Genomic DNA, 17,912 nt, shown 5'->3' with positions numbered 1-17,912 from the left:
CAGTTTCCTGATCCGTTAGAAGGAGACAGTCATCGCACCTGCTCCATGAGGCCGGGGCTGGTGAACTGGGATAGTGTACGGAAGCCCAGAGCCCAGCAGGTAGCGGCGCTCCAGAGACGCTCGTTCTTATTTTGCTGTGGTTGTTGCAAATCTTCCCGTTATTCCCACTCAATAGATCATCTCAGAAACCTTAGGCAGACACACGTCACTTCCACGTGTCTCTCCTCGCCCTGTCATCGAGCCCCAGCGCCACCCAGGGTCTCAGCCCGAGCGTTCTGCTCCCCTGGCAAACAGGGTCCCTCCTCCGCCGCTCCTGAGACACCGCCACCGCGTGGCTCCTCCGGGTCTCTCTCCCTCTCAGTGCAGAACTTTCTCTAACCTTCCTTCCCTTCCAACAAAACACTCTTTCGCCATCCCGTTTGCCCAGGACACGCTTTTCTGCTCAGGGACCAACAAAATGACCAAATAACCTAGATCTGAGGACTCGAGGACTTAGAGGTTGTTGGCCCACCCCAGCCAGGGCCGCAGGCAGGACCCATTCCCGTGCGGCCAACTGGGTTCACGTCCCGTCGGGAGCATCTGCCCCTGGGTGTCCGTCCCTCGGCTGTCAGAGCGCTCGCTCGAATGAGGGCGAGGAAGGCTTCCTTTCCCGTCCGCCTCTGCCTGGCGTGGGCGTGGCCACGGGAATTGCACGGGCTTTCACCCCCCGCCATCCACACTGCGTATTTCTGCCGGTCTCCATCTCCCCTCTGCCCAGTGAGCTGCCAAACCCCTCCCCTCTGAGCCTCCGCTTTCTCGTCTATTAAATAAACATTCAGTGAAGTGATAAAAAGTGAAACTCACCCTGTGCCTGCCCCACAGAACTGGGTCAGCAAATGTTCACGGGGCTGCGGAACTTTCCCTTCTTCCAAAGACGTCATTGGTTCCGCTCTCTGCCCCTCCCCCCAGTCCAGGCTTCCTCTCCCGTCCCTGGTCCCCGCCGTGCACCCACATCTCCTGTCCCCCACTTCCTCACCCTTCACCAGGGGTCTTGACTCAGGGGAGACGCAGAGGCGCTCTGCAAGGGCAGCAGCTGCATCCAGGGCATGGAGGGGGTGCCTGGTCCCAGTATGACACTCCTCTTTCCTACACACGCTCGTGCGTACACACACACACACACACACACATACACGGGTGCCGCCTCGAGGGGCAGGACACACCGGCTCCATCCAGCCTGACAGCCTGCGCCTGCTGGTGGGAGGGCTCGGAGCTAGAGTGGCAGCTGAGCTCTGACCTGCTTCCTCTGCGGCACCACCTGACCCGCCTGTCCTACCGGGGGCACCCGACCTCCGTAGGTCTGCTGGGAGCTCCCACCACCACCTCTGATTCTGGACCCTGCAGGGCCGGGAGGCTGTCACCCCAGAAACTGCTGGCGGCCCGTCTGCTGCCCCCTGTGATGGGCAGGAAACAGGACCTGCAGCTAGCCTCGCCCCGCTCAGCACTGCTTCCCCGGCCCCAGGTGCCCTAGCTTCCCTCTGTGCCACCACGACCGCCCATGGATGTGGACTTGACCCCTGGCGGCCCGACCCATGATCCTGCAAAAATACCTCCAGCCGGCTGGTCCCGCCCCTCGGGGCGTCCTTGGGTGACCCTGTCGCTGTGGCACCTGGAGGGAACCTGTCTGCCTGCACCTTAAGGTTGGGTCCCTCCGGGAAGCCTCAGGACAGTGCAGGGGACACGGAATGAGGTCGTTCGCACACCGCCCGTTACAGGGAGCAGGAGACAGGGGAGACAAAAGAAACAAACGATTCCTTAAGATCCGCGGCCAAAACAAATTGCCGTAATTAACGCGTGCCGCTGCCGCGCTGTATGGGCTGCGACGTGGCCGGCGTGAGGCAGAGGCGTAAACCGCAGCGAGCACGCAGGCCAATAAAGCAGCGATAATGGTGCGCCGCGATGGAACTCATTTCAATTTTGTTCCGAAACCTTGTTTAAGTGCTTTTATTGTTTCTGTGTGAAAGAACACAAATGCCTTCTGAAAATTGCTTTGGCGTAAGCCTCACCTCCTCCGGGAAGACGTCTTTCTGATCCCTGCAACCCCTGCGCCTGGGCAGGTTCCGTGGCCCCCACGACGCCACCACCAGCTCCCAGGGCGCCTACAGTCCCTCCACTGTGGGGGGCGGGGGGGGGGTGGTCCACTGGGCTCGTCCGCCTGCAGGGCCGTGCGCTGTCCCCGTCCACCGCACCCGTAAGACAATGCCAGTTCGTCAGGCACGGGGTGGCCCGCGGTCCAGCAGAATGGCCATCGGGGTAGGAAGAGGCGCTCTGCAAACATCAAGGGAAGCCCGGAGGTTGCTAAGCGCACCTGCAGGGCAGGGGAGATTCTTGTCCAATAGGATCTATTAGCAGGAGCCCTCAAACACACTAATCAAATAAGGGCATAAAGTGAGAATCCTTTCTGGTGGGGTGGGGAGTGGTGGCTTGCCCTCCTGTGGCTGCAGTCACCCACTTGGGGTTTTGTCCCACATTAAAGGGCAGCCAATAGCAGAGGTTTAATTAAAAAAAGCTAACAAGAGTGGGGCCCAAGGTGAGGACTGGGGTGAAGCCCCCCTGGGGTGCAGGCAGCTCTGCCCAGATGAGAGGCTGATGCCCTGAAGGGGTCACCCCTAACTGAAGTCTCTGTATAGTGTCTTGGGGGTCTGCAGGCTCCACTTGCCCAGTGGGTGGGGGACAGGAGGAGAGAGGCTTTGGCCGGGAGCCCTCGGCACCCCCATTCCACTGGAGATGGCGTGTGTGGGCCTCGCTTCAGGGGAGCCTCCCTGTCACTCTCTGTCCCCTGCCTTCAGGCTTTGGGGGGAAGGGGGGAAGGAGGACAGAAAGGGCAGCCCTTATCTCCCCCCCACACCCACCTCAGGGAGCACAGCCCTCCATGTCGGGTATGAGGGGGAGGGTCCTCCAGGCCACTCCAGAGAGGGGACCCCCTGCGGGCCAGCTGGCAGCCACCCCGCTGTCTGGGCAGCCCCCCACTCCTACCCCCACCCCAGCACCTGCAGCCCAGCCTGCACCAGGCGGGCAGAGGCCGGGCCTCCAAGGCAGGGTCTCAGCTGCTCTGAGCAGAAATGGGCGGTCGAGGCTCTGAGACGCATGCTGTCTGAGATTTAGTAGGTCCCCTCCCACCACCGAATTTAACTTAAAAACAAAAAACAGAAACTTTCCTCCCCAAGAGCCTCATTCTTATTTCCCCAAACGCACTCCGCCAGCTCCACGGGGAAGGGAGACACGCTTCCGTGTGCACGCAGGCCCACGTCCGCAGGGAAGCTCCCGCTGGCCACCGCTCTGGGCCCGCTTGTCACAGAGGCCGTTCTCGCCGCGGAGGGATCCTTTCCACCGAGAGCCACCGGCGACAGAAAAAGGGACAGGGCTGACATCGTGTCGGGTGGGAGAGGGTGAGCGGTGGCCCTGGCGACAGGCCCGTGTGAGGCCCGGCTCTCCGGTGCCTGGCTGTGTGGCCGTGGGCGGCCTGCCTGGGCTCCGGACACCTCCAGCTCCTGCTGTGCAAAGTGGGGTCTTGCCAGGATTGGACAAGGCAACAGGGGGGCACAGTGGTGAGTTCTTGGCAAAGGGACGTCAGCAGTTCTGTGCGAACGCAGCCGTTTCCACACAGGCACTCCAAGGCAGACAAGCCACCCAAAGGCACCCCTGGCGGAGGGTCCGAAGGAAACAGATGGATAGGCTTTGAGGGGCGCTTGCTGGGAAGGGCCTGAGGGCCGGATCCCCCCACAGCCTACCCAGAAGGGGGCTGGTCATTCCCTCTTGAGGGCTTAAGGTTAATAGGCAAGGGAGTCCGGATAGGACTTGCCTGGCAACACAGGATTTGACAAACCCGGCGTCCGGTCCGCCAGCCCAGAGCCTGGCCCCAGGCAGGCCCCGCCCCCCCACACACACACCTGCCTTCTGTCGGGCTCCCGAGTGCCTGGCCTGGGTCTGCCTATAGCCACCGGGCCTTGACCTAACTCTTGCCCCAGGAGGGGGCCAGAGTCGAGGCCGTCTCCAAGGCCCACCCAAAGCTCAGCTACAGGTTTTATGTCCTGGAATCTTCCACCGTCCTCCGATGACAGGAGTGGGGACTCGTCACTGGCTTCTCCCCCAAGATGGCCCCAGCGGCGTTCTCAATTCTCATCAGGATTGTTTCTCTCTCCTGGGGTGATCCCCTGCTGGGTGGGCTCACAGGGTCTCTAGCCAGCACTATTGAAAACAAATTCAATGCTTAGCCTCCCCAGCTCCTGTCTCAGAGCAGAAGTGCAAACAGAGCTCCTTAAGGAAACCCCTCCGTATATGGCACCTTACAGGGAATCCTCATGGCACCCCCTGGAGTGGGGAGTGCTCTGCATTCTACGGGTGCGGTAACTTAACCTGGGTGAGGTTTACTGACTCAGCCCATCTTCTGTCTAGATCCCACGAAACCCACATCTCCGCTCTTCTGTTTTGATAGTGAAATTCACAATCTCAGGAGTTAATTATAAAAGGAAAAAACAGACGCTGGCCAGGTGGCTCAGCTGGTTGTAGTACACCCAGAGGCTGCGGGTTCAAGCCCCCGTCGGGGCACATAAGGAGATTGCGGGCTCAGTCCCTGGTTGGGGCACGTAGGGTCGGCACCTGACCCATGTTCCTCTCACATCGATGTCTCTCTCTCTCTCTCTGCCCAGTCCCTCCTCTCTCTCTCTGAAAATCAACATATATATCCTCACGTGGGGAGAGATAAATACATATACATAAGAAAAATAGTAAATTGCTCTTTGGACTTTCAAAATTTTTTTTAACTTCAACTTCCTCTTAGCTAAGATTGGGCATATTTTAAAACGTAGCTGGTTTATGGAATTATTTTCTTAAAAAGAGTTCAGAGGTGAGGATTTCTGTGTGACCCAGTGAGGGCGAGTCACCCGACCTCTCTGGGCTGTGGTTCCTGGTCTGGGCGCGGGAGCTTCGACCTCACGGAACTTCCGAGCCTCGGCTCCTTCCCTTCGGACCGTCCTGCCGCTGTCCTCCCAGCCACCTGCCTGCCGAGGGCCTTGGCTGACCGCCGCCCCCCCCACACCGGCAGACAGACGTACCTCACTTCCGGCCATTCGCTGAAAGCTGGTACCAGACGCCACGGCAGGCCATTCATTAGACAGCCTTCTTGGGCAAAGGAGTGTTTTTCTTTTCTTTTTATTTTTTTAGCTTGCCCTCCCCACTTATGCCCTGAGATATAAAAATGGACTGACCAGGCAATAGGGAATTTAAAATGAGCTTGGGAAACAAAACAACAACAACAAAAAAACCCCTAAACCCTGCTACAATAAATCGTATCACAGTGGAGATCTCTATCTAACCAGAAAATTCTCTGCCCAGACAATGGCTCATTTATTTCCGACAATATTCACTACAACAGCATTCCCGGCCAACAAAAGGATTTCTACAGGTTCTCGGAGTTGGTTGCAAAGGGATTTAACCTACATAGAAAAGAGAGCTGTTCAATTATAGATTCCCAGGCGTGAGGGAGACCTTTGTAAATAAATTGTAAGGTGGTCTGCTGAAATGCAGTTACCTCCCTGGGGGGGCACCCCAGCTCCTGGCAGTGTGAGAGGCAGGCACCTCCCACCCCGGGGGCGTGTGGGTAAATATTTGGGTAAATATTTGGGGAGCAATGGCTGCTGCTGCCGCAGTGGCTGCTGTTGCAATGAATGGTTAGCAGAGCCGGCTCTCCGAGGAGATGGTCCCTCCCTCCCAGGCCCTCAGATGATACATTTTTATAAACATGCAGGCAGGCAGCCGCTAACAGCTCCTGGGCTTTGCAGACACGTTTCAGATTCCCGGTCAGCAAGACCCGGCATGGGCGCTGAGGAGCAGGCAGGAAAACCGGGGGCGGGGAGGGCTCTGGCCTGGGCCTTCTAAATTTAACATGCAGTGGCTTTTAGGCCGAGTGGATACAAAATAAATGCCCGTGCTTCAAGCTCTTATCTTTGTGCACCATTTCCCAAGTAGTAAGTGACCGGGGCTCCTGCACAGACTGAGCTATCACAGCCCTACACACAAGCCTGAGTCCTGAGGACGAGGACGGGAGTGCTGGGGGAAGCGGGCGGGGGGTGGGTAAATAGAGCAAGTTGATCCCTCTCCAGCGCCTGTGACACTTGTGACATTTGTTCAGCCTGGCAGAGTGATCTGAGATCTGCTCATGTCGCAGGCTGTCCTGGGGGGCTGTCTGTGGCGGGGGGGTTGTGATGCGGCTGGCTGTCCAGCCCAGATGTGGAAGGCAGCCTGGAGTCGCCCACGCCCACCTCCTACTGGTGAGGGGTTTGTAAATATCCTACAGAGCCCCCGTCAGACGCTCCACAACAGCTTTTGGAAATCTCCAGTGGGCGTGGGACTTGCCTGGTTCCCCGTAAAGTTCTAGTCATTCGAAAACCGTTCCCTCCATTGAGTCAAAATCTTTCTCTCTGGGACTTTCCATCAGGCATGATTCTGCCCGGAGTAACTACAGGGGGGACGTGTCCTTCCCCTTTGTCACCCGCCTGCCACTCAGACATGTGACAGTGCCCTCACTTCTCCCCTCGGCGGGCTCTGTTCCCCGGACTTCTTTCAGCCTGCCTCCTGGGAGGGGAGTGTCGGTACCCCCCCCCGCCCCCTCAACCTCCTCTCTCCCTGCCCCTCCTCCGACCCCACTGACACTGGCACTGGCCGCGCCCCCGCCTCGGTCCCCCAGCTGACCTTTCCTAGTCTTCACTCTCCTTGGATATGTCCAGGAGATCAGCGACACCATCCAGGGTCCCTTCCTTTCCAGTCCCTCTGTCCCCTTTCCCTGGACAGTCCTCACGGGTCAGTCCTCAGCACCACATCTTTCTCCCCCACCCCCACCTGAGAGCACCCATCCCTGTCCCCCGGGGCCCTCGAGGGAAGGGGACAGAGCCCTGCAGGAGCAGCTTCACCTGGAGGGGGCAGGCCCCACCCAGCCCCCACCCCGATTTAGGTCTTTTGGTCGGCCACCCAGAAGTGAAACAGAAGTGAAACCTGGGGCCACTTTTATCTCCCCTTATCCCCAAAGATCCCCCTCCCCTGGCAAGCCTTCCCCTTTTTTTTTATTTTTAATTTTATGAGAACATCTTATTTTCTTTTCTTTTTTTTAGATTTTACTTATTTATTTTTAGAGAGGGAAGGGAGGGAGAAAGAGAGAGAGAGAGAGACATCAATGTGCGGTTGCTGGGGGCCGTGGCCTGCAACCCAGGCATGTGGCCTGACTGGGAATCGAACCTGCGACACTTTGGTTCGCAGCCCGCGCTCAATCCACTGAGCTACGCCAGCCAGGGCTTCCCTTACTACAATGAATCCACATCCAAGACTCCCACACCCCAATCCAGACCAATCAATGTCGAGGACTCTGGGGGGAGGCCCTGGCACCCGCAGGGAGCAGGTGAGATGGGGCCACCGCTCACATCGCTTCTGTCTTTGAACCCCTCCCCCCTCCGACAGCAGACGCTGTAGTCGGGGCTGTAGTCGGGGCACACCGGCGTGGACCGTTGCGGTAGTCTGTCCTGCCCCATCTCCCAGTTCCTCCAACCACCCAGCCCACACCTTGCTGTCGGGTCACAAAACACCATTTCCAGTGTCACTTCCGCTCAACGAAAACCTTCCATGGCTCCCTATTACCCGCCATAATAGTAAGTCTTTGAATGAGCGAGTAGATGGTTTCCCCAGCACATCATAGGTTGTGTGGTAAGGGACCGTGTCTTCCCTCTCCTCCCCGCTCCCAACCCCCCAGCTCTGCTGAGCGCGTGCCAGGGGCTCCGTGACTGCCTGAGAGAGAGCGGCCACAAAGAATCCCTCTGCAAATCCAACGCAGAGAAAGCAGGCTGGGTGATTTCACTAGCATTTACTCAGGGCTTATTTCTTTAAACATCATATACCATCAACTGTGAATGATCGATGGCAACGGAGAGAACAGAATCCTAAATATTTAAGAAAACAGCAGATAATTCCAAGACTCAAATCAAGAAGCTTTTTGACTGTGTTTTAGGCTGATGAATGTTTGTGTCCCATAATCGGGACAATCCTTTGAAATTGGGTGATTAGATGTGCCTTATTTGCCACTCCCACCCCCACCCCCGACACACGCACACACACACACAACCGTGCACACTGTAGGAATAAGTAACTCAGCTCCCAGAGTAACGCGCCATTTTCCTCTCGACCCTTCCCTGGGATGCAGACAGGGGTTAGGCTTCAGCACACTGGAGGGAGCGGCGGGCAGAGAGAGGAGGGGCGGAAGCCACAGTGACAGGACATAGAGGGGACCGGCGAGTTTAACAAGCTGCTGTTCAACTGATGTGTCATCAGAATGTTAGGCGGTCTGTACAACCAATTTGCAGAGCCGCTCAAAACGTCTGCTAAAGCCGAACGCTCACATCCCTGGGAACCCAGCAAAGCCAGTCCTCGGCATGTGTGTCCCCAGCAGAAATGTGCACACAGGCTCACCAAAGCCACATACGAGAAGTTTGGTTCACTCAGAACGACCCCCAAACTGGGCACAACTCAATGTCCATCCCAGTCGGAAGGACTGGACTGTGAGCTCCCGCCCAACGGTGAGAATGCCCACGGTGCCGCTCCGCACCGGAACTCGAGTGAACCTCAGAGACACAGTACTGAACCCAAGAAGGCAGATGCCCATGTCTACACACTGGAGATTCCATTTATGCTTAAGTTTTTTAAAAGGCCCAAGTTTTCTTCCGTGCGGGGCGTCGGGAGAATGGCCGCTCTGGCGGGGGTGCTTCAGGGTGCTGGCCATCTTCGGCGTCGGGACCGGGACTCGGGTTAGCCAGGTGCGCCTGCTCTGGGAACACTCGCTGCGCTGCGCTTCTGTCCGTGCTGTACTTTGCTGTGTGTGTGTGTGTGTGTTATTCTTCCATAAAACGTACAAAAGGAAGGACAGGAAGGAAGTCGGAAGGAAGGGAGGGAGGCCTAGGCAGCAGGGCAGGATGGGGCATCCTCGGAACCTGAAGATCTGGGTTCGGTTCCGACTCTGCCCTACACTAGCTGTGTGACCTTGGACGAGTGCGGACCTCTCCGAATGTCTGTTTGCTCCACCAATAAAACAGGCAAGAGCACCGCCCTGCCCACCTCCCCGTGCAGGGGTGGGGACCGAGGGATGTGAAGGACGCGGGTGTCCTTCGGGGGGCAGTAGAGAGGGGCAGGAGGCCAGGTGCTGTTACTGTGTCTCAGGTCTCTGAAGACGGGCGTTCTTTGTGGGGTTGGCACCACCGTTGAAGCTCACCCCAGGGCCATGGGCGGTGGGGGCTGACACGGACGTGTGTGTGTGCGTGTGTGCATGCGTGTGCACACACAGGCTGGCTTCCGTTCTTTCTTTCTCTCCATCTCCTCACCTCACCCCTCAGTGGCCAGGACCCCAGAGGACCGAGCACTTGGGATAAGCCACGTGTTCATGGGACGTGGGTCCTGCCTCTTCCCTTTGGAAGTGGATACAGACAGATGCTATGTACACTTTCCTCATTGCCTTCTTTTAGGCATGGATGCATGTTTACATCTAAATCTGCCATTCTCCACACCAGCATGTAGAACTTTTGGGACATTGGCTAGGCAAGCCAGCGGTGTGGAGAGAAAGACCGGCCCCCCAACCCTCTGAGGCTGAGACAGCTCCCTCAGACACACCTGGGGAATCTCAAAGCTGAAAAGTCAGAGCTGGAAGGACCTCCGCGCCCCGCTTTAGAGAATCAGTTAGCGAGGAGCCCGGGCCCTCACCCAGGCCCCACCCTGAGGACGCAGGGCTCCCCTTGGAGACGGGGCACCAGGGGAGGGGCCTTTCTTCTGGGTCAGTGGGCGAAAGGGCAAAGCCAAAGTCACCACGCTTTCCACAGATTGGTTCCATTCTTTTAGTCTTATGTCCCCCAGAGAATCAGAGGGAATGGAAATCTTGATTCTTCATCTGGATGTGTTACCCGTGGCTGTCTCTGTGCTGGGACGCAGTCTCTTCCAGTCCCCTGCCTTCTGGAGGGCGGGGGCTGCGACAGTCCGGCCCCCTTTATGCACCGCTGCCTCCGGCAACACGGGGACGAGCACTTCTCAACACTGTCTGTACCGCTGCTGCTGCTCTGTGAGGGGAACAAAACTGAAGCCGCCCCCACTTTTATCGCCTTTAGCAAAAAACAAAAACATTAATTTTTCTATTAGGTTCCTGAATCTCCAGGAAAAGTCTCTTTGAAAGCAATGACATTTTTATTTTCTTTTTCTCATGCCTACTCCATATCCTATCTGGGGGGGGCGGGGTGAGGGGTGCAGGTGTGAGTGACTCGGGGTGTGTGTGTGTGTGTGTGTGTGTGTGTGCATGTCTAGCTTGCAGAGAAAATGGTACACAAAAATCTAAATGTAGCGAAGTGATATTACTAGGAGAGGGCAATATTCTTTCTTATTTAAAGGCCTTATCCATAGATTTTCCATGAAGTTCCCTTCACAGGTTTATTTATTGCATTTCAATATTGGTTCACAGATCCTAAACTGTATGACTGAGAGACAGAGAGACAAAGAAGCTTAGAAATAAAATTAGAAGTTTCTGCCCATTGAAAATCAAAAACAGATGAACAAAGTGTCCTTGAAAATGAAGGAACTCTGGATTGAGAATGCAAATCACAAGGAAAAGATTCTGTTTATTTTGTTCATTTTTATTTTTCCCAATACTTACCAAGTATTAAATCAATATTTCCCAATGTTAAATATTAGTAAATATTTAATATTTAATATTTATTTTCAACCTCCTAAGGGCACCGTTCCTTATTTATGACATCAGCTGAAGCGAATTTGGCTGGATTTTGGAACTGCCTTCCTCTGACACACCCTCAGAGAGCAGTTCAATGCACAGCAGAGGGGCTCGGGGTGAAACCTGCTCCAGCTACTGAGTATGCTCCGACACAGGTGTTACCGGCTGGCTCGGTCTGTTGCAGTCTCCAGAGACCTCTCACCTCCACCAGCCCTGAGGGGCAGGTGGGGAGCTGTCGTGACCCCAACTTACACACAGGGCGGCCTGTTGACGTTGCCTTGGCAACTGGCCCCAGGCCGTGGCTGATGGATGATGGGTCCAGGATAGAACCTCTGGCTGAACCTGGGGACTGCTCTGAGGCCTGGCCAAGGTCAGGGAGAGAGGCTGCAGGGACGTCCTTGTTGTGTGTGAGGCAGGGCAGGCTGGTGGTAAGAATCCTCCCAGTTCTACCTCAGAGTTGTCTGGCCCGTGCCACAGGCGTCAGGGAGAACCGTGGGGATCGCTTTTGAACCTTATCTTCGAGAAGACACTTAACGTGCTACCTGGCTCGACAAGAGAATATTCCACTCAGACCTGCCCCCGAGAGTTCTCCTGACACTCCCGGAGAAGCAGACCCTCCTGGGCACTCCCCAGCAGGGACAGAGGGCCGGAGCACGCCCAGGGCAACAGGACAGGACAGCGCAGCCCGGGTCCCAGCCTCCCGCCTGCCAGGAAGCTGCTTCTGTGTCAAACACTGGGGCTTCTCGGGCCAGCCCGCTCCTCCGAGGGAAAGCTCTTTCTTGACTAAGCATCTCTTCCTTCTCCTCTTCACTTCAAATGAATTCTCCTCCACCCCCCAATTTTTTTTTTATCTCCTAGTTTTTTTCTTCAAGGCAAAGAAATATACGTAGCATCCATATAGCATGGCTACCTCTCCCACTGCCTTTCTAGACACCCCTCCGCACGGCGCTGGCTGCTCCGGACGCGGCCCAGATGGCTGCCCCCACGCGGGACGCCTTTCTGCCTTCTGTGCCTGGACAGCGGCTGTCTGTCGTCCACGACCTGGCCCCTCTCCCACTTGGCCAGACCCCCACAGTCCTTTTTGATTCTTGAATGTGCCTCAGAGTCTCCGGATAGGCTGTTCCACCCGCACTGTTACAGGCATTTCTATTTAGTATTTTCACTTGATAGGAAGTAAAACCTTCACCCACACAAACTGGAAGAATAGTTGCATGACCCCCTGGTGTATACCCATCACCCGGCTTCAACCAGCGTCAACTCATGGCCACTCTGGTTTCATGCAAGTCCCCACCCTGCCCCACTTCCATTTAAAAAAAAAAAAAATCCCAGACATTGTAGCATGTCATCTGGAAATGTGTCAGTATACACCTCTAAAAGAAAAGGGCTCTTTTCTGAAACACGACCACCACACCGTCACCACACTAAAGCCGTAATTCCCTAAGTACATCGAATATCCGCTCAGGGTTCAAGGTCCTGCAATTGACTCATATTTTTTTTTAGGCTGGTTTGTTTGAACCAGCATCCAAACCAGCCCACCCACTTTTCACTGGCTTATTCTTATTCGTAGAAACGATCTCTGTCCACACATCTCTTCCTCCGAGCAGCCTCGAGATCCCCAAGTGCCGGGATGTGCGTCCCTTGTCTGTTCTTCCGCAGGCCCCGGGGCGCCCACTCTGTAACCCTCACCGCTGGCCTGCATCCTGAGACAGACTGTGAGGCCCACCGGGCAGGCCAGTGGGTTTCAAAGTGACGCCCCCACGCCCAGCGAGGTGCCTGGCTAATGGCATGCACCCTCTCTGTGTGCGTTGAATGAGTAAGTTAATAAATGAGCCCCCAAATAGAGCTATAGCTCCCGTTCCTAAGCCCACGTTCAATATAATGATTTACTTATGGGCCATTGCCCTGTGGAGCAGAGACCTCATTATTATTTCGGAGCCCCAGCGCCTAGCCCAGCACCTGGCACTCTGTAAGTGTTCACTGAGGGGCAGCTGAATGAGTAACACTTGGGTTTCTACTCCAAGATCTGTCTGTGTGACTTGGGGTTCACCAGCTTCCCTCTCTGGGTCGTATATGCCCTGCCTCTATAACGAGGAATCTGGATTCACGATTCCTAAGGTCCTTTGGGGTCCAAGTTGCAATTCTGAGTAGGGGCCCAGCCTGGTGGGGAGTCCCCATTTGCCATACATTTGCTGCCCTCTGCTGGCAGGATGGGCTCATCCCCAATTTTCCTGAAAGAACTACACAGGCAGGTAAAACAAGGTCCCAGTGGGTGAACTGGCCTGCAAATGGGACAGGGACATCCATGTCATTGCCTCGCCTGGGTCCCACTAAAACATGGCGGCCCGAGCCTCCCTCCACCCACCCCACCCCACCCCCGCAAAGAGGACCACTGGGGTAGGTTGCAGACAGGTGGAGAGGCTAACCCTGTGGTCTCACCCTACTGGCTGTGCATTAGAACCCGGGAGTGGAAAGTCTTCAAAAACAGGGATGGGGCCCGGGCCCCGCCGCAGACCAACAGTCAAATCCCCGGGGGGTGCACCCAAGCATCCATTTGTATTAAAAGCCACAGGCTGCACCCAAGGTTCGGCCGCAGCAGGACTCCTGGACCAAGCAGATGTCTGTCTGCGTGCCTGTATGAACTGAGCCGAAAGCTTGCAAGCACAGTGCAAAGCTCACTCAGGGGAAGAAGAAATGAAGGCTTTGATTTTACAGTTCAAATTTCCCTTCACCTATCTTAACATATTTTCCTTCCAACGGGCCCACCCTGCAAACCCACGGTGGGCTGCGGCCCCTCAGAATCTTTAGACCCCCTGTGCCAGAACACACTCGGTGCAGCGGGTGCTCAGAAAGTTCTGCTTCGTTCAATGTCACTTCACCGGGTGAGGGCCGGGGAGGGACAGTGTCGCTCCAGCGGAAGTTGTCCAGGGGATGTCCAGGTGCCCCGACTAGGGAAACTGTTACCTGTACACCTTCACCCCCAGCACCTCACCAATATTTCCCAACTGTTCTAATCTGGTGGGTGACAAAGGGACTCCCATTGTGTTCATTTGTAGTCATCGTTCCAACTCGTATTTCTTTTTCTGTTTTGCCTCTTCATATCCTTTGCCTATTTTCTCAATGAGTCCCTCTTCTTAGCTCTTTGGGTTTGGCTCCTATGAACCCTTTCTTTATAGATGTTGCAAACTTTTCTTTCTTTTCTGTTCTTTTCTTTTCATGTTGGTATTTCACTATTTGTCTTTTAACTTTACAAGGGACCAGTTAGCACCTACAAGACTCCAGTTTCCTCATCTGATAGCGGTCTGGTCGGTGTGCTGGGAGGATCGAACAAGGTGGCGTCTGTGCAGTGCATAGCCTGCCGCATCAGCTCTCATTATATGAACGCCAGTGATGTTTTTATACCAGACTTCTCTGTACGACACTCAAAGACCCGCAGCTCCCCGCCAGACCTGCTTGTCCTCAGTAACGCACAGCACCACGAAACAGACGCCCGAGTGTTCTGCCCCACCAAATATGTGCAGTGCTCACCAGATGCGTTTGGGGTGGTGTCAACCTTTGATTTTGTGGGGTTTCCACTTATGTGTTCGCTGAAGTCGGACAGGACTCTAAAGTTCATGGGAAAGACGACAGAAGGCGGTGTGGCTCAGTCTAACTTGACATCCCTCCTTTGTCACGATCTGTCAGGAGGCCCCCGAGTTCTGCAGCCTCCAGGAAGGCCTGCCCTACCTGGACATGGTGATCGCAGAGACCCTGAGGATGTACCCACCGGCTTTCAGGTAGGCGAGCCCCTCCGCTCCCAGCCCTGCCCCTCAGTCCTCACCACCTGCGTTATCACAACGCTGGACTCCCGCTCCTGGAGGCAAGGCTGAGTCTTTTCCCCCAGGGGCATCAGTGGTCATGCCTTCCACACAATAACCATAGCAACACACGTCTTAAGGCAACCTTCCTCCCCAGCCCAAGCCAGTCTCTTTGACCTCCCAGTTCCGATGACTTTGGCTGTTCCCCCAGCCCATCCATTCGTTCCTTCATTCAGCAACTGTTTGCTGAGCATCTGCTCTGTGCCAAGCACCGGGAAATCAGCCAGCTGCAACACAGATAAAACCCATGCCCTTGGAGTTGACATTCCAGGAGGGCCGTCCAAGGCCTGGGATATACCTCCCTGCTCCCCCCAAAACCCGCACCCGCCCCGTCCTCGGAGCTCCCAGGTCTCCCCCAAGACTCCAGGGAGGTCTGACTCGGTCACACCGCGCCGTTCCTCGCTGCCTCCCTGCCCCAGCACTTTCGCCTCTGACTGTACTTCATGTTATATTCTTGGACACGTTTCAACCACTCTCTGCAAAACGCCTCCAGTGTCAACAGCCGCACGAACCTGTAGGGGCCTTGAGAGCAGGAATGAGGCCGCCTGCTTCCTTCAAAGTCCCCTAAGCAAGGCTTGTCGTGGAGCCCCGGGTCTCACCTCAGGTCCCCAGGCTCAGACAATGACACAGTGGGCAGCCCTCGGGCTCTAGAAGCAGAAGCAACACAGAGCGTTGAACTCTGTGTCAAAAATTCCGTCCACGCTTCTACGAATTCACAGACCACGTAAACCTTTTGCCATTTCGAAAGAGAAAACGTGGATGATGTGAAGGTACCTTAAAATTATATTCCAAAAACATCACCAGAGAGAGTGATTATAGTGATGCTGTCCAATACGTTCGGACCCAGAGCAAATGGAGAGGACTGTCACCTGGTGTGGGAGCAGCAGTATGGGTGGGGCCACCTTGTTCTCCTGACGCCAGGGTTAAGAGTGACTTTCCGGGCCTCCCTAGATTTGGGGGGTGCCGCAGAGCGAACTGCATCCAGTCCCTGTTTTTTAAGTGATTTATACCCAGTGTCCTTCCAAGGGTATTGTGGGCTGCTGCTATACACATTAAAAGGAAAGTCAAAATAAGCCATTCAGGGACGCGGCAGAGTCAAGGCCATCAGAAGGAAAGGAGCCTGAATGGGGCCCCGGAGACAGCCGGTAGGTAACCGGGGTCGGGCCGTCTGGGTGCGGAGGCTCCTGGCCCGGAGGGGGCCCGGCGGAGCTGAACAGCCGAATCCTCCAGGGGGAGGAAAGTGTATAAACTCATCAAAGACACATCATTTCCTGGATCTCAACTCAGTCACGGATGCATCCCATGAGACCCTGAAGAGATGACGTGTTGAGTGACAAAGGGAACAGGCTCTTGAACACAACAGGCCGCGGCCAATTCTCCAGTTCTCCCGCTGACGCTTCGTGACAGCGCCGTGTGGAGGGAGGGGAGCCGGGGGGGGGGGGAGCCCTGGCGCTGGGGAAGCACCGGAGGGCCCAACAGAAGCCAGTGTCTGCGGATGAATTTGTTAAAATTCCCTTCTACAGCCGCATGCAGTGCCTGTGCTGTTTAATGACCAAATGGCCGCAGACCAGCGATTTTCCACCTTCTTCTTCTCGGGGCACACATACACTAATTACTAAAATTCTGCAGCACACCAAAAAAATAGTCTTTGCTGATCTGACCCCCCAAAATAGATACAATTTTGATTTATCCACACCAGATGGCTATTGTTGTGTTGGCTTTTGTCATTTTTTTTTATTTGACAGCTTAAGGGAAAAGAGGTGAGTGCCCCTGAATAAATAGTCAGGTATTGCATGTTTTAAAAATTCTTGGGCACACCGGTTGAAAATCTCTGGCCTAGACAGAAGGTAAGGCCATCTTGGCCTGTCCCTAAGTTTGCTGTGTGACCCTGGGTAAGTTCTGCACTGCTCTGTGCTGCTGCTTCCGGAGTATTCAGGGGGCAGGCGTGCCGGCTCCACCTGCCCACGGAGTGTGGGAAGTCCCGCCCCTCTGAGCAGCCTGCCGGGGAAGGTAGCACTGAGCTTGGAGTCCAGGGGCCGGCTTCCAGTCCCCGCCTCGGGCGGCAAGCACGGTCTCCCGGGCCTCACCGTCCTCTATGGCTTCTCCGTGGGCGATTTTAATCACATCAGCTCTGCTGATGGCCGTCATCCGACCAGAGAAACGAGACCGCAAACCATCCTCATTCTCGCCCAGACAAGGGGCCAGTTTGCTTCGGCCCAGGCATATGATTTGGGGTGAATGTAAGGAGGCAGATGATTTTATTCTTCTATTCTTCTATTCTATTCTTTTAGTTTATTCTATTTGATTCTTTATTATTGCTTTAATCTCAGAAAAAGCCTGTCAGCTTTTCCCAAGCATCGACCCAACTTCACAGGCACCCTCATCTATTAAAAAAAATAAGTAAAAACCTCAGAATGGCCCTTATGAAAAACATCATTCATATTGAATGGTTGTGAATGTGAGTTCCAGATCTATGCAGTATAATTCGGAGATTTTTCTGGCCTTGTATGCAGTCTAACCTAGCCAGGCAGAGGGCCAACCACGTGCAGAGGGAAGGCCCTGCTTTCTGGTTTTTAGCGGGTCTTGCATCCTGGCCCAGGCTACTTCCAGTAATGACGAAAAAGAAGGGACGTCAAGGAGCAGCCTTGTCTGGTCCTGTTAGAACCGAGGCCGTACACGTCAGAGCCGCCCACCTTCCTACTCTGGCTTGGGCGCTGGTGTTTGCTTCCAGCTGCAGGCGCATACTAATCGCATTAGTGACTGAGGACCTGAGTGCGGCCCCACAGCCCTGGCCTTCCACGCTTCCGACTCGTACATTAAATGCTCAAAACAGAGTGATGAATGCCACAAGGAGCTGTGGGTTGCTTTCCCTTTCTTTTTTAACTGTAATTAGTAGAGTAATTTTATCTCCTCAACGATAGTTAAGAAAGCACAGTCCTACCACTTGAAGTAAAAGCCAGTATAGGTTATTTTTAATTTTAAAAGTAATTATTTATGTTACCAAAATATTATACTTACGCAAAACAGAAGACAAAACCCTAACCAATACAGAAGGATTCAAATAAAATGTTGGCATCCTGCCCTGGCCAGATGGTTAGAGCATCATTCTGATATGCCAAGGTTGCAGGTTCGATCCCCAGTCAGGGCACATACAAGAAGCAACCAGTGAATGCATAAATAAGTGGAACAAATCGATGTTTCTCTCTCTCTGTCTTCCTGTCTCTCTAAAAATCAATAAATTTTTCAAAAGAAAGTGTTGGTGCCCCTGGTCCCCTGTC

At 54.8% G+C, this 17,912-nt stretch overlaps 1 protein-coding gene across 1 annotated transcript in view; it reads left to right on the top strand.

Moving 5' to 3' along the window:
• TBXAS1 (thromboxane A synthase 1) overlaps window positions 1–17,912 on the top strand; it is a 137,821-nt gene that overhangs the window by 114,930 nt on the left and 4,979 nt on the right. Inside the window, exon 10 of the mRNA XM_045855777.1 lies at window positions 14,462–14,553. Within this exon, the coding sequence (XP_045711733.1) occupies window positions 14,462–14,553 (92 nt within the window). The remainder of the gene's footprint in view (window positions 1–14,461; window positions 14,554–17,912) is intronic.

This window comes from Phyllostomus hastatus, unplaced genomic scaffold, assembly GCF_019186645.2.
Source record: "Phyllostomus hastatus isolate PE091 unplaced genomic scaffold, TTU_PhHast_1.1 phas_scaffold_114, whole genome shotgun sequence".
Classification (NCBI taxonomy): domain Eukaryota; kingdom Metazoa; phylum Chordata; class Mammalia; order Chiroptera; family Phyllostomidae; genus Phyllostomus; species Phyllostomus hastatus.
The sequence above is the reverse complement of the archived record's forward strand: the minus strand, read 5'-3'. Positions and strand labels throughout refer to the sequence as shown.